Here is a 15553-nt window from a genome sequence, read left to right as displayed (position 1 = left end):
GAAAGCTCACGCCCTGACAATTTTGTTGGTCTCTGAGGTACTACTAAGTACTATGTTACATGTTGAAAGGCGGATTGGTTGGCTGGTAAAACTTCTGAGAAAGTGGTGCCCTCTTTTTGACCAAGGCTTAAATGGTGGGGTGATTGACAGACAATCTCACATTTTGACATACTGCTCTTTTGTTGCTTTCTCGTCCTCATGCCACCCAGATCAAAGGTTTCCTCAATTTGTTAATTTTACTATTCTGTCAATGGATCTTAAATTTGTACCATTTTGCATTCTAAACCACAGCCTGCCAGCTATATGCAGCTCTGCCCACTGTACCCGGTTCTTCATCTGATGAAGTGTGCTTGGAGCACACAAAAGCTTACGTTCTGAATAAAACTTTGTTGGTCTTAAAGGTGCCACTTGACTCTTGCTTTGTGCTACTGCTTCAAACCAACACGGCTGCCCGCTTGGATCTATCTACTAAGTACAAAGGTGCCCAGCCTGCCGGGGGGGGGGGGGGGAGTGCAGATGACCGGGGAAGGCAATGGCAAACCACCCCGTAAAAAAGTCTGCTGTGAAAATGTCATAATGTGACGTCACCCCAGAGTCGGAAATGACTGGTGCTTGCACAGGGGACTACCTTTAAGGTACTGCTGGTCTCTAATCTAGATCTTCTACCGCAACCCGGCATGGCCATCCTCTGAAACTATCTGGAGAGCCAGTTTGGTGTAGTGGTTAAGTGTGCGGACTCTTATCTGGGAGAACCGGGTTTGATTCCCCACTCCTCCACTTGCACCTGCTGGAATGGCCTTGGGTCAGCCAGAGCTCTCTTATCTGGGAGAACCGGGTTTGATTCCCCACTCCTCCACTTGCACCTGCTGGAATGGCCTTGGGTCAGTCGTAGCTCTGGCAGAGGTTGTCCTTGAAAGGGCAGCTCTGTGAGAGCCCTCTCCAGCCCCACAGGGTGTCTGTTGTGGGGGAGGAAGGGAAAGGAGATGGTGAGCCGCTCTGAGACTCTTCGGAGTGGAGGGCGGGATATAAATCCAATATCTTCTATCTGAACATTCATTTACACTTCGGGGAAGCAGAGCCTTTTGGTGAATATCTGTTGTATGGGTGCACATATGTGCATATGGCTGGCTCATGTTGTTATTTCTGTATCTCTTTATTAACTTATTTATAATCTGATATATGCCAATAAAGGCGTGTGTGTGTGTGTGTGTGTGGGGATGTGTGCACAAAAGGAGAGAGATTAGAGAGGGGTGGCCAAACTGGCTCAGGAGCCGCATGGGGTTCTTTCATACATATTGTGTGGGTCTCAAAACCCCCACTGCTCCGTCAGCCGGCTTTGAGAAGGCATTTGAGAAGTAACATCATAATATATGGTATGTAAAGTGCTGGTTAGATTCTGAGCTCAATGCTGTAACTGATTTTATTATGATTTTAGCTGTTCTTGATGGTTTTAGTATTGCATATTTGATGTACTCCAACCTGAGCCCCCATGGGGAAATGGGAAGAAGAAGGAGGAGAAGAAGGAGAAGGAGGAGAAGGAGGAGGAAGAGAAGGAGGAGGAAGAGAAGGAGGAGGAGAAGAAGTCTCTTTAAATCAGCAGCTGGGTTGTTGGAGAATGCATTTAAAGTTAAAACTGCTTTCTTTCCACCACTCCCTCCCCCCTCTATTTCCTCACCAAATGCCAGTTTGGTGTAGTGGTTAAGTGCGTGGACTGTTATCTGGGAGAACTGGGTTTGATTCCCCACTCCTCCACTTGCAGCTGCTGGAATGACCTTGGGTCAGCCATAGCTCTTATAGGAGTTGTCCTTGAAAGGGCAGCTGCTGTGAGGGCTCTCTCAGCCCCACCCACCTCACAGGGTGTCTGTTGTGGGAGAGGAAGATAAAGGAGCTGGTGAGCCACTCTGAGACTCTGAGATTTGGAGTGGAGGGCGGGATATAAATCCTACATCTTCTGCTTCTTCATCCTTCCTTCCGGCTCTCAGAATCTGATGTTTATTCTATGTGGCTCTTAGGTCACACAAGTATGGTCACCCTTGGATAAGGGAGACAAAAGTCACCAGCTAAATTCCAACCCTTCCCAGGCCCCCTATGATATGACGAATATTAGGGACCTCCATTCCATAGGACAGGGGTGGCCAACGGTAGCTCTCCAGATGTTATTTGCCTACATCTCCCATCAGCCCCAGCCATTGGCGATGCTGGCTGGGGCTGATGGGAGTTGTAGGCAAAAAAACATCTGGAGAGCTATCGTTGGCCACCCCTGCCCTACGGGCTTTGAGAACATATGAAGCTGCCTTATACTGAATCAGACCCTCAGTCCATCAGTCAGTATTGTCTTCTCAGACTGGCAGCGGCTCTTTCTCCAGGGTCTCAAGCTGAGGTTTTTCACACCTATTTGCCTGGACCCTTTTTTGGAGATGCCGGAGATTGAACCTGGGACCTTCTGCTTCCCAAGCAGATGCTCTGCCACTGAGCCACCGTCCCTCCCCAAGTTGCAGTCCACCGTGTCCCCAATGGGCTGAGTACTCCTCCCATGAGAATGGCCGACGAAATGAAATCTGAAAGCGAGTTTTCAGGAAGTGTGAGTTCTGCAGTTCTGTCCTTGCTGTGAAAATCCACATTCCATTACTAAGCAAGATTGCTAAGGATGGCACAGTCTCGGTGAATCTGGGCCCAGCTAATGTATTTTTTAAATAAAAAAGAAAGCTAGGAGTAAAACACAGAATACTTTCCTGCCAGTTGGGTTTTCACAGCGTGAGAGCGAACGGCGAACAGTATGCATGTGAGAACACAATCTGCATTTCTGAGTCAGCTGCGACTGAACTGTGCCATGGCTAAATTCCGTATCCGCCCTTCTCGCCAGTGTGCCTTGAAAAACTGATTCTAGGCTGATATTATCCATTGCAATGTGTGAGGCAGGCAGGGTAGAGACTTGGTGGCAAGGATGTCTGGTGGCAAGAATCCCTGGTTCAAATTTCACTTCTGTTCAGCATTTGCTGGGCAGCCTTGGGCTAGCCACTTCGTTATAGTGGTTCAGTGTGCGGACTCATATCTGGGAGAACTGGGTTTGATTCCCCCCTCCTCTACTTGCAGCTGCTGGAATGGCCTTGGGTCAGCCACAGCTCTCGCAGAGTTGTCCTTGAAAGGGCAGCTTCTGGGAGAACTCTCTCAGTCCCACCCACCTCACAGGGTGTCTGTTGTGGGGGAGGAGAAGATACAGGAGATGGTAAGCTGCTCTGAGTCTCTGATTCAGAGAGAAGGAAAGTAAAAAAGGAAAGGTCCCCTGTGCAAGCACCAGTCGTTTCTGACTCTGGAATGATGTTGCTTTCACAACATTTTCACTGCAGACTTTTTACGGGGTGCTTTGCCATTGCCTTCCCCAGTCATCTACATTTCCCCCCTAGCAAGCTGGGGACTCATTTGACCAACCTTGGAAGGATGGAAGGCTGAGTCAACCTGGAGCCGGCTACTTGAACCAGCTTCCGCTGGGTTCTAACTCAGATCGTGAGCAGAGGGCTTCGACTGCTGTACTGCAGCTTTACCACTCTGTGCCACGGGGCTCCTTTCAGAGAGAAGGGCAGGGTAGAAATCTGCAGTCGTCTTCTGCTTTTTCTTCTGCCCTCTGTCCTCTCTCCTCCTGCTCACATATGGGGGGAACAATTCCAGCTGACTCTGGTTGAAATCATGAAACGACACTGCACGCAAAACGTTTTGAACATTCAGCAGCAGCAGGAGCTGAAAGTGACGACATGGAGCAGCCCTGGAATGACTCAGCACAGCAGGAAAGACGAGTGCCCCGGGCACTGGCACATCGCCTTTCCCTCCTGATGGCAACTTTTCACATTTTCAGGGTGAGGATGCCAGGCACGAGGAAACAGAGGAGATCCTTTGTGTTCACGCCTCTGTGCTGAGGAAGCCAAACTTACCTTCGCTGCAAGGGGAACTGGATGAGTCGCCCTCCACGGAGCCCTCGCGGTCCGAGGCGCTGCCCTCTCTCTCCAAGTGGCTTCTGTCTTCCAAAGGCGCTTCGCCTCCCTCCTCCATTTCACCAAAGGTGTCTGTGAGCACAAAAGCCAAGAGCGGGCATAAAGATGAATCCTCCCACCTGCATCTCTCAAAAGAGGACTAGATGTTATGCTGTTTATAGATAAAAGAAAGATGCAATTCAAGAAGGAATAGATATTGGATTTATATCCCGCTGTATACTCTAAATCTCAGAGTCTCAGAGTGGTCACAATCTCCTTTACCTCCCCCTCCCCGCAACAAACACCCTGTGGGGCTGAGAGAGCTCTGACAGAAGCTGCCCTTTCAAGAACAACTCTGCGAGAGCTATAGCTGTTTAAAACAATTTATTATAATGTAATATATTGTAATAATGTGTCGTCATTTGTCATTAAATGTTAGTACACATATATAACATTTTCTCCACACACCCCCTTTTGTGGAGAGGGTGCAAAACGTCCCCGTATTACTATTTAATCTAATTTGTTATAAGGTAATAAGCTCTATAGCTGACCCAAGGTCATTCCAGCAGCTGCAAGTGGAGGAGTAGGGGAAACAAACCCGGTTCTCCCAGATAAGAGAGCTATGGATGTCCCAAGGCCATTCCAGCAGCTGCAAGGGAAGGAGTGGGGAATCAAACCCGGTTCTCCCAGGTAAGAGAGCTCTGGCTGACCCAAGGCCATTCCACCAGCTGCAAGTGGAGGAGTGGGGAATCAAACCCACTTCTCCCAGATAAGAGAGCTCTGGCTGACCCAAGGCCATTCCAGCAGCTGCAAGGGAAGGAGTGGGGAATCAAACCCGGTTCTCCCAGGTAAGAGAGCTCTGGCTGACCCAAGGCCATTCCACCAGCTGCAAGTGGAGGAGTGGGGAATCAAACCCACTTCTCCCAGATAAGAGAGCTCTGGCTGACCCAAGGCCATTCCAGCAGCTGCAAGTGGAGGAGTGGGGAATCAAACCCGGTTCTCCCAGGTAAGAGAGCTCTGGCTGACTCAAGGCCATTCCAGCAGCTGCAAGGGAAGGAGTGGGGAATCAAACCCGGTTCTCCCAGGTAAGAGAGCTCTGGCTGACCCAAGGCCATTCCAGCAGCTGCAAGGGAAGGAGTGGGGAATCAAACCCGGTTCTCCCAGGTAAGAGAGCTCTGGCTGACCCAAGGCCATTCCAGCAGCTTCAAGTGGAGGAGGGGGGAATCAAACCCGGTTCTCCCAGATAAGAGAGCCATGGCTGACCCAAGGCCATTCCAGCAGCTGCAAGTGGAGGAGTGGGGAATCAAACCCGGTTCTCCCAGATAAGAGTCTGCACACTTCACCATTACACCAAACTGGCTCTACACTAAATTCAGGACTCACATCCTGGCTACTTAACAGTCCCTTTAAGCAACACCGGCTAACTCTGACTCCATTTAAACGTGACTCTGGCAAGCTATAAACACTGCCCCGTGGGACTTGGCACTTGCTTGGCACCTTCTTCAAACGGGGCAACCATCTGTGCACAGCAGTTTTGCAAAACGTTCAGGTTTGAGTTCCCCCAAAGTCAGAGGCATCCACAGGCGTTCACAGTTTTGCAGCCTCTTGATGCAAAGGCTCCCTTTAGTTATCATGGCTTGTAGTAGCCACTGATGGACTAATCTCCTTTTAAAGGGATCCATGCTCACAGCCATCCCTACATCCACTGGCAGCAAAACCCAGCATACGGTTAGTCACCGAGTAAAGAAAAGATGTGCTGCCTGTTGCCCATCAACTTCATTGGGTGCCCTTAAGTTCTAGTGTTCCAAAAGAGGGACAAAATGCTCTCTCTATATCAGGGGTGGCCCAACCGCAGCCCAGGAGCTAAATGTGGCTCTTTCACACATATTATGTGGCTCTCAGCCGGCTTAGAGAAGGTATTTCTCTCTTTCAATTGCTTCTCCAAGCCAAGCCAGCCGATGGCTTAGAGAATGCATTTAAAGTTAAAGTTGCTTTCTTTCCACTCCCGTCTCCCCCATCTATTTGCCTTCCTCTCTCCCTCCCTCCCTGTCTTGCGGATCTCTGATGTTTATTCTATGCGGCTGTTATGTTAAGCAAGTTTGGCCACCCAAGCTCTATATACATTCTTCACCCCATGCCTTTGCTATGTGTGGCTCCCCTCCCCCCCAATGTCTTTTTTTCCTAAACTGAAAAATCTGTCACACTTTCAGAATGCAAAGGTCTTCTTGGAAATCAGCACCAGGCCCATCTTCGTTCTCCTACAGGCACAATTTCTGTTCTCTTTCGCTTGCTAAGATATTTTTAAAAATGGTTATCGTATTATTTGCATCCACCCTGTTTTTGGGTGAGATTGTTTGATACCGATCTTAATTCAGTTTCTGGCTTTGCATACGAGCCGCCGGAGACGACGTTAGACAAGCCAGACCTTCCAATCAGTGACAAAGCGGCTTGAAGGTCTGGTTTGTCTAACTCTGCGACTGGGGTAGCATCTTCCCGCACGCAGGCACAGTTCTTGGACCGCTTGTACTTCAGAAGCTCAGGATCCCCTGCACCCACCTGGGGATTGGCAACCCATTCGGCAGGTTGATTCCACGCTTCAGAAAAAGCCCCGGCGGCAGGCTCATCCACCCACAAATCCAAGCAGCTCACCTGACATGACCCAGAAAAACACACAATGCAACATGAGAAACACAACGCATTGCAGAAGATGCACACAGAGACAGATCTCCAGATCACAGACTCTCATCAAGGCCACTGCATAAAACCTGCTCTAGAGTTTCCAGAGACCCTCAGCCACAAGAGCATTCATGGGGAGGGTTGCCGAGTCCAATTCAAGAAATATCTGGGGACTTTGGGGGCGGAGCCAGGAGACATTGGGGTGGAGCCAGGAGCAAGGTTGCAACAAGCATAATTGAACTCCAAAGGGAGTGCTGGCCATCACATTTAAAGGGACCGCACACCTTTTAAACGCCTTCCCTCCATTGGAAATAATGAAGGACAGGGGCACCTTCTTTAGGGGCTCATAGAACTGGACCCCCTTATACAATCTTTTTGGAACTTGGTGGGTGTTTTGGGGAGAGGCACTGGATGCTATGCGAAAATTTGGTGTCTCTACCTCAAAAAACAGCCTCCCCAGAGCCGCAGATACCCGCGGACCAATTCTCCATTATACCCTATGGGAATCAATCTTCATAGAGAATAACGGAAAGCCCAGCTGACATTTCCTCCCCCCCCCCCCCGCTTTCTGATGACCCGGAAGCGGGGGGAGGGCCTCCAAACCAGGGGATCCCCTGCCCCCACCTGGGGATTGGCAACCCTAATCACAGGACCCCCCCGCCCGACACCAAGGACCCTACCCATCCATTACAGCAGGCATCCCCAGCCCTTTTCACCCTATGGGCTCCTTTTGGAATTCTGATACAGGGTAATGGGTACAACCACAAGATGGCTGCCACAAGAGGCGGAGCTATGTATGTACAGGAATCTCAAATGCAGGGGGGAAAAGGGGTAATTTATATATAATGGGAAAGAATGAGAGAGGGAGAGAGAGGGGAAAAAACCAATCGCTATTGTGGCAGCTGTTGCCAAAACAACAGTTTAATCTGTACAGCCAATCAGATCTTCAGTGGCCAATCGGAATCCTTGGTGGACAAGAGCCCCACCTGGGCCTACCCACTTTCTAAACATATGTGACCGGCGCCAGGGAAGGTACTGTTGGGATCCATACAAGGATCCTTGCATGACAGCTATGCTTGAGGGAGCGGAACACGATTCGGACCCCTTTTCAGGCCCTCTGGTTCTGACAGGTCTCGAAGGAACACGAAATAACCGAAATTCCGTTCCTTTCAGAAAACAGGGATTGCTCCAGAGGTCTCCACGGCAACGCTGGAGTCTCTGGGGCCATCTCCCATTTCTTCATGAGAAAGGTGCTTGGAAAAGGCCGTGTCCTGTTTCCTCCACTGGCACCAAGCGTAGGCCAGCATCTCAAGGGGGTAATAAGCCCTCTGACAGACTGTGGACTTCAGCATGCGTCCAGTCATGCTGACCCTAGACCATCTCACCATCCAAAGTTCCTCCCAAAATAAAGCTCCAAGCTAAAGGAAAAGGGACATTAGCCAAGAAGACCTGCAGAATTTTTTTCCCCAGACCCCAAATACATGAAGCTGCCTTCTACTAAATCTGACCCTTAGTCCATCAAGACCAAAGCAACACCTTTAAGACCAACAAAGTTTTATTAAGAATGTCAGCTTTCGTATGCGTGCACGCTTCTTCAGACGTCTGAAGAAGTATGCAGGCATACGAGAGCCTACATTCTTAATAAAATCCTTTTTAAGAAGATGATATTGGATTTATATCCCGCCCTATACTCTGAATCTCACAGTCTCAGAGAGGTCACAATCTCCTTTACCTCCCCCCCTGCCCCCCCAATAGAGGTAGGTGCGGCTGAGAGAGCTCTTACAGCAGCTGCCCTTTCAAGGACAACTCCTGCGAGAGCTATGGCTGACCCAAGGCCATCCCAGCAGGTGCAAGTGGAGGAGTGGGGAATCAAACCCGGTTCTCCCAGGTAAGAGTCCGCACACTTAATCACTACACCAAACTGGCTCTCAGCTCTCAATCTCTTAAATGGAGATGGTGGGGATTGAACCTGGGACCTTCTGCATGCCAAGCAGATGCTCTGCCACTGAGGCATGGTTCAGCTCTGTGGGGCAGAGCTACCTGTGAGCAGTAGGGATACTTCCCCCCCCCCCCCCCAGTGGACACCACTGACGACGCCCAGCTTCCAATGGCTTGGAGGGAGGTTTCTTTCCAGTTATCTTCTCCCTCTCACTTATTCTCTCTCCACACACACACACACACACTCCCACCCTCTCTGCTGTTTTTATAAGCTTTGATGGGAACACCATTTACAGATTATTGGAGAAAAATATATCAAAGTCTACAAATGGCTTCTTGCCTTGTAAACACACAGAGTTCCCTCCCCCCCCCCCCAAACACACAGATTTTTCAGGAAAGATAGGAGCAGGGTGGGGGAGGCAGGCAGTAGGTTGTATAAAATACCAGAAAAAGAAGAAAAGGCAATCATCTCCAAGGACCCCTGGTTAAGGAACAGGGGTAGGGGGACAATGAGTCTTCTTAGATGTACCAAATCAGGCCCAGTTCCGAGTCACGCCTTTGGACCTTGTGTATATGAGCATGGGAAGTCAACCTATATTGTGATTTTATTATGATGTACTCTGCTCTGAGCCCCTATGGGGTAATGGGCGGAATATTAATAATAATAATAATATACCACCTTAACCTGCTGACAGTTCCCCCAAAAATAAAGCTCCAAGATAAAGGAAAAGAGCCATTAGTCAAGAAGACCTACTTCTGGGAGCGCCGCAACGGCAGGAACTCCTTTGCATTTTAGGCCACACACCCCTGATGTAGCCAATCCTCCTGGAGCTTACAGTAGGCCTTGTACAAAGAGCCCTGTAAGCTGCAGGAGGATTGGCTATCCCAGAGGGGTGTGGCCTAATATGCAAAGGAGTTCCTGCTACAAAAACCATCCTGACTCTCCCCATTCTCTCTGGGCATATCCCCATTCCCTAAGCGGTAGGAAAATGGTGCCCCCCCCCCCCCCCGTAAATCAAAGTGATGTCCCTCAGGATTTTGGGGTGTACTTGGGCCACATCTGCAGGAACTGGCCAAAGGGTCCCCTTTCTGTTGCTGCGGCCCAAGCCAACATAAGAACATAAGAGAAGCCATGTTGGATCAGGCCAATGACCCATCCAGTCCAACACTCTGTGTCACACAGTGGCCAATAAATATGTGTGTGTGTGTGTGTGTGTGTGTATATATATACACACACACACACACACACACACTCTATATCTGCTCTATATTTTTATCCAATCCCTTCTTGAAGCTGGCTATGCTTGTAGCTGCCACCACCTCCTGTGTCAGTGAATTCCACATGTTAATCACCCTTTGGGTGAAGAAGGACTTCCTTTTATCCGTTTTAACCAGACTGCTCAGCAGTTCCATCGAATGCCCACGAGTTCTTGTATTGTGAGAAAGGGAGAAAAGCACTTCTTTCTCTACTTTCTCCATCCCATGCATTATCTTGTCGACCTCTATCATGTCACCCCGCAGTCCACGTTTCTCCAAGCTAAAGAGCCCAAAGCGTTTTAACCTTTCTTCATAGGGAAAGTGTTCCAACCCTTTAATCGTTCTAGTTGTCCTTTTCTGCCCTTTTTGTTGGTCTTAGTTTGCCTCAATGGTGAGGCCGGCTTGCCTTCTGGGAAAGATGGCAGGTGTCTTACACAGCCGGTCTGCCGCTTTGGCCCTCCTCTGTCCGGGCAAAGCTGAGAGAGGGGGTTTCTAGACGGCAGAGGAGGGGAGGGGGTTAACTTTATCAGAACCCCAGAGCCGCGAAGCCGTGAAAGAAAAAATTAGCCTAACGATGTTTCATTTACAGCGAGAGAAACGATTTGTTAGCTGGCGATTGTTTCTGAATATTATCAGAGCCTTTTTAATTGTGCTGGAACTGAAATTAGTAGAATTAGAATAAATTGCCTTCCCTTCTCCGGCAGGCTCTTTATTCACGCTCATTGTTGTCTGCTTTGTATAGATTATGGGGTCTTTGTTCTCCCAGCGTAAATATACATGCCTGGAGTCAGAGAGAGTGGTTGAGGTCTGGAGAAACGCGCTGCGTATGCCACCCCCTTCCTCCCACCTCAGCCTCTGTTTTGCCTTTTGGTGAGCCAGTTTGGTGTAGTGGTGAAGTGTGCCGACTCTTATCTGGGAGAATCGGGTTTGATTCCCCACTCCTCCACTTGCACCTGCTAGCATGGCCTTGGGTCAGCCATAGCTCTGGCAGAGGTTGTCCTTGAAAGGGCAGCTGCTGTGAGAGCCCTCTCCAGCCCCACCCACCTCCCAGGCTGTCTGTTGTGGGGGAGGAAGGTAAAGGAGATTGTGAGCCGCTCTGAGACTCTTCGGAGTGGAGGGCGGGATATAAATCCAATATCTTCATCTACCTCACAGGGTGTCTGTTGTGGGGGAGGAAGGTAAAGGAGATTGTGAGCTGCTCTGAGACTCTTCGGAGTGGAGGGCGGGATGTAAATCCAGTATCTTCTTCTTTTCAGGGCAATGACGGGCAGATGACCACATGATACAGAGGTTGCCCATTTTAAATATGAGTGCTACAAGTTTTGTGGGTTTTTTTGGGGGGGGTGTCTCTATATTCACTGCATCAACAGCTGGGCCCTGTGCGTTCTTTGTGCACTGAAACACATCAGCTGTTCCCATCTGGTATGTGACACAAAATTAATACTCGGAGGACCTCAGTCGTCACCAAAGTTCTCTTGAAGCTGAGTTATTTATTTATTTATTTGTTCGATTTATATCCCGCCCTACCCCACCAAGGCGGGCTCAGGGCAGCTTGTTAGTGTGAGCTAGCTCACAGTTTTTTTAGCCTCCGGCTCACACATTAGCTCAGGAAGGATGGTCTCAGAGCAAACTAATTTATGCAGTAGCCAAATTGCTCAAACAGAACTTTAATGCCAGTAGCTCGCAAAGTAGATTTTTTGCTCACAAGACTCCACAGTTTAGAGAGATGATGAAGAAGAAGAAGATACTGGATTTATATCCCGCCCTCCACTCAGAGTGGCTCACAATCTCCTATATCTTCCTCCCCCGCAAAAGACACCCTGTGAGGTGGGTGGGGCTGAGAGAGCTCTCACAGCAGCTGCCCTTTCAAGGACAACCTCTGCCAGAGCTATGGCTGACCCAAGGCCATTCCAGCAGCTGTAGGTGGAGGAGTGGGGAATCAAACTCGGTTCTCCCAGACAAGAGTCCGCACACTTAACCACTACACCAAACTGGCTCTCTAGAGAGAGCATTGGTTATCACCGGTGTTCCCTCTATGCTGAGTTAGTGAGAGCTAGCTCACCATTTTTTAGCCTCCGGCTCACACATTTTTGTCTCAGCTCAGGAAAAATGGTCCTAGAGCAAGCGAATTTATGCAGTAGCTCACAGCTTTAATGCCAGTAGCTCATGAACACATCACAAAACCATCACAACAGACTTTTGATCACAAAACTCCACAGCTTAGAGCGTGCATTGGTTGTCACTTCATTTCCTTTTTTAAAAAAAGCACCAAGGTTCTAGCCCATACGGTGGAGCAGATGAAATCGAAAATGATGTGAGAAATAGTTTGGTGAAATTCTGGAACCCAGAGGTAGGGAGCAAGATTTTCAGAGAGTAGGCACCTATGCAATTAAAAAACCCCCCCAGATTCCTATAAAGACAACAGATGGCTCTTTTGGTAAGTCCATGCTTGAGACGAGATGAACGGCGCTTAAGAACTAAGGACTCTTTTACACATCCACTTCCTATTATACATATCTATTGCTTTGCTCTGCCCCCGCCCATTAAAAAGGTAAAGGTAGCCCCCTGGGCAAGCACCAGTCGTTTCCGACTCGGGGGTGATGTCACATCACGACATTTTCATGACAGACGTTTTACATGGTGCTTTGCCATTGCCTTCCCCAGTTGTCTACACTTTCCTCCAAGCGAGCTGGGAACTCATTTGACCGACCTCGGAAGCATGGAAGGCTGAGTCAACCTGGAGCCGGCTACCTGAACCCAGCTTCTGCCGGGATCGAACGCAGGTCGGGAGCAGAGCTTGGACTACAGTACTGCAGTTTTACCACTCTGCGCCACGGGGCTCCTCCCCCGCCCCTTAAATGCAAACAAAGGCAGCCCTATGAACTTAGTTTGTTCTCGCTGGACATTACATTGTAGGCTAATTTGCTCTTCACCTACATAGAGAGAGATGTGTGTGTGCGTGTGTGCGTGAGTACGATCCCCTGCACCCAACTGGGGACTGGCAACCCTACCTCCTACACTTCCCTCCAGCTGTGTGCGTTCCACTTGCCTGGGTGTTGTTCCCCGGCCGCTTGTGAGCTCTCCCACTGCCCGTGCCCACTCCTATCTGCAGCCTTTCCACAGCGGCGCTAGGCAATGAAGAAGATGATGATATGGGATTCATATCCCGCCCTCCACTCCGAATCTCAGAGCGGCTCACCATCTCCTTTACCTTCCTCCTCCACAACAGACACCCTGTGCAGTGGGTGGAGCTGAGAGAGCTCTCCCAGAAGCTGCCCTTTCAAGGACAACTCTGCAAGAGCTATGGCTAACCCAAGGCCATTCCAGCAGGTGCAAGTGAAGGAGTTTATTTATTATTTATTTATTACTTTCCATTTATATCCCGCCCTCTCCGCAAGCGGACTCAGGGCGGCTTACAACAAACCCGGTTCTCCCAAAAAACCCGGTTCTCCCAAAAAAGAGAGCTCTGGCTGACCCAAGGCCATTTCAGCAGGTGCAAGTGGAGGAGGGGGGAATCAAACCCGGTTCTCCCAGATAAGAGAGCTCTGGCTGACCCAAGGCCATTCCAGCAGGTGCAAGTGGAGGAGGGGGGAATCAAACCCGGTTCTCCCAGATAAGAGAGCTCTGGCTGACCCAAGGCCATTCCAGCAGGTGCAAGTGGAGGAGGGGTGAATCAAACCCGGTTCTCCCAAAAAAGAGAGCTCTGGCTGACCCAAGGCCATTCCAGCAGCTGCAAGTGGAGGAGTGGGGAATCAAACCCGGTTCTCCCAGGTAAGAGAGCTTTGGCTGACCCATGGCCATTCCAGCAGCTGAAAGTGGAGGAGGGGGGAATCAAACCCAGTTCTCCCAGATAAGAGAGCTCTGGCTGACCCAAGGCCATTCCAGCAGCTGCAAGTTGAGGAGGGGGGAATCAAAACCGGTTCTCCCAGATAAGAGAGCTCTGGCTGACCCAAGGCCATTGCAGCAGGTGCAAGTGGAGGAGTGGGGAATCAAACCCGGTTCTCCCAGACAAGAGAGCTCTGGCTGACCCAAGGCCATTCCAGCAGCTGCAAGTGGAGGAGGGGGGAATCAAACCAAGTTCTCCCAGATAAGAGAGCTCTGGCGGACCCAAGGCCATTCCAGCAGCTGCAAGTGGAGGAGAGGGGAATCAAACCCAGTTCTCCCAGATAAGAGAGCTATGGCTGACCCAAGGCCATTGCAGCAGCTGCAAGTGGAGGAGGGGGGAATCCAACCCGGTTCTCCCAGATAAGAGAGCTCTGGCTGACCCAAGGCCATCACCGCAGCTGCAAGGGGAGAAGGGGGGGAATCAAACCCAGTTCTCCCAGATAAGAGAGGTCTGGCTGACCCAAGGCCATCGCAGCAGCTGCAAGGGGAGAAGGGGGGGAATCAAACCCGGTTCTCCCAGATAAGCGAGCTCTGGCTGACCCAAGGACATTCCAGCAGCTGCAAGGGGAGGAGTGGGGAATCAAACCCGGTTCTCCCAGATAAAAGAGCTCTGGCTGACCCAAGCCCATTCCAGCAGCTGCAAGGGGAGGAGTGGGGAATCAAACCCCGTTCTCCCAGATAAAAGAGCTCTGGCTGACCCAAGGCCATTCCAGCAGCTGCAAGGGGAGAAGGGGGGGGGAATCAAACCCCGTTCTCCCAGATAAAAGAGCTCTGGCTGACCCAAGGCCATTCCAGCAGCTGCAAGGGGAGAAGGGGGGGGGAATCAAACCCCGTTCTCCCAGATAAAAGAGCTCTGGCTGACCCAAGGCCATTCCAGCAGCTGCAAGTGGAGGAGTGGGGAATCCAACCCAGTTCTCCCAGGTATGAGAGCTCTGGCTGACCCAAGGCCATTCCAGCAGCTGCAAGTGGAGGAGTGGGGAATCAAACCCGGTTCTCCCAGATAAGAGAGCTCTGGCTGACCCAAGGCCATTCCAGCAGCTGCAAGTGGTGGAGTGGGGAATCAAACCCCGTTCTCCCAGATAAAAGAGCTCTGGCTGACCCAAGGCCATTCCAGCAGCTGCAAGGGGAGAAGGGGGGTAATCAAACCCGGTTCTCCCAGATAAAAGAGCTCTGGCTCACCCAAGGCCATTCCAGCAGCTGCAAGGGGAGGAGTGGGGAATCAAGCCCGGTTCTCCCAGATAAGAGACCGCACACCTCACCACTACACCAAAGTGTCCTCTCAAACTGAGGACAGCTGGGAGCACAGCAGAGTTCTGGCAAGTAAGTGAGTCAACAGAAGAGGGCTTTGCCAAAGCCCTGGGGCAGCTTCCCCACCACGGGGTATCCTGGCACTGGTGCCGCTGGCAGGCACTCGCTGCTCAGCTTCTAAATCTGGAGTTGTTGCTGCCAGCGACCCCCGCCCCCCAAACACTGTGAAGGAAGATGGCTCCGGTCCCGCACGGAGGAGCACCACGGTTCTGAGCTGAACCCCTGGGGGGTGGGGTCACAACACAGTCCAGGAACGTCCCTCACAGAATATTTAGGGGAGAACATCATGTTCCAGTGCTGAATCCTAGGCATGCACCCAAACAAGCGTGCGGAATTACTAGCCAATTTGCTATTTCGCAGAGACTCATTTCAGTGTGGATTGCAGGGATGTGGCTGCCCAAACCCGTACTCATCTCTCCCCCCACCCCGCTTAAAAATGCTATTGTCACCCAAACATCTCGTTGCTTGCAGGAACTCTTGGCAGCTACGAAGGGGCCAAGAGCAGCCAGCTTCCTCGTGCCAGG

At 50.6% G+C, this 15553-nt stretch overlaps 1 protein-coding gene across 2 annotated transcripts in view; it reads right to left on the bottom strand.

The window, feature by feature from the left end:
* Nucleotides 1–15553, bottom strand: part of ZFPM1 (zinc finger protein, FOG family member 1) — a 189983-nt gene that overhangs the window by 92454 nt on the left and 81976 nt on the right. For both annotated transcript variants that reach the window (XM_060253629.1, XM_060253630.1), the window contains exon 2: nucleotides 3927–4058. In XM_060253629.1, coding sequence (XP_060109612.1) covers nucleotides 3927–4058 — 132 coding nt within the window. The remainder of the gene's footprint in view (nucleotides 1–3926; nucleotides 4059–15553) is intronic.

Source organism: Heteronotia binoei, chromosome 14 (genome assembly GCF_032191835.1).
Source record: "Heteronotia binoei isolate CCM8104 ecotype False Entrance Well chromosome 14, APGP_CSIRO_Hbin_v1, whole genome shotgun sequence".
Taxonomy (NCBI): Eukaryota; Metazoa; Chordata; class Lepidosauria; order Squamata; family Gekkonidae; genus Heteronotia; species Heteronotia binoei.
The sequence above is the reverse complement of the archived record's forward strand: the minus strand, read 5'-3'. Positions and strand labels throughout refer to the sequence as shown.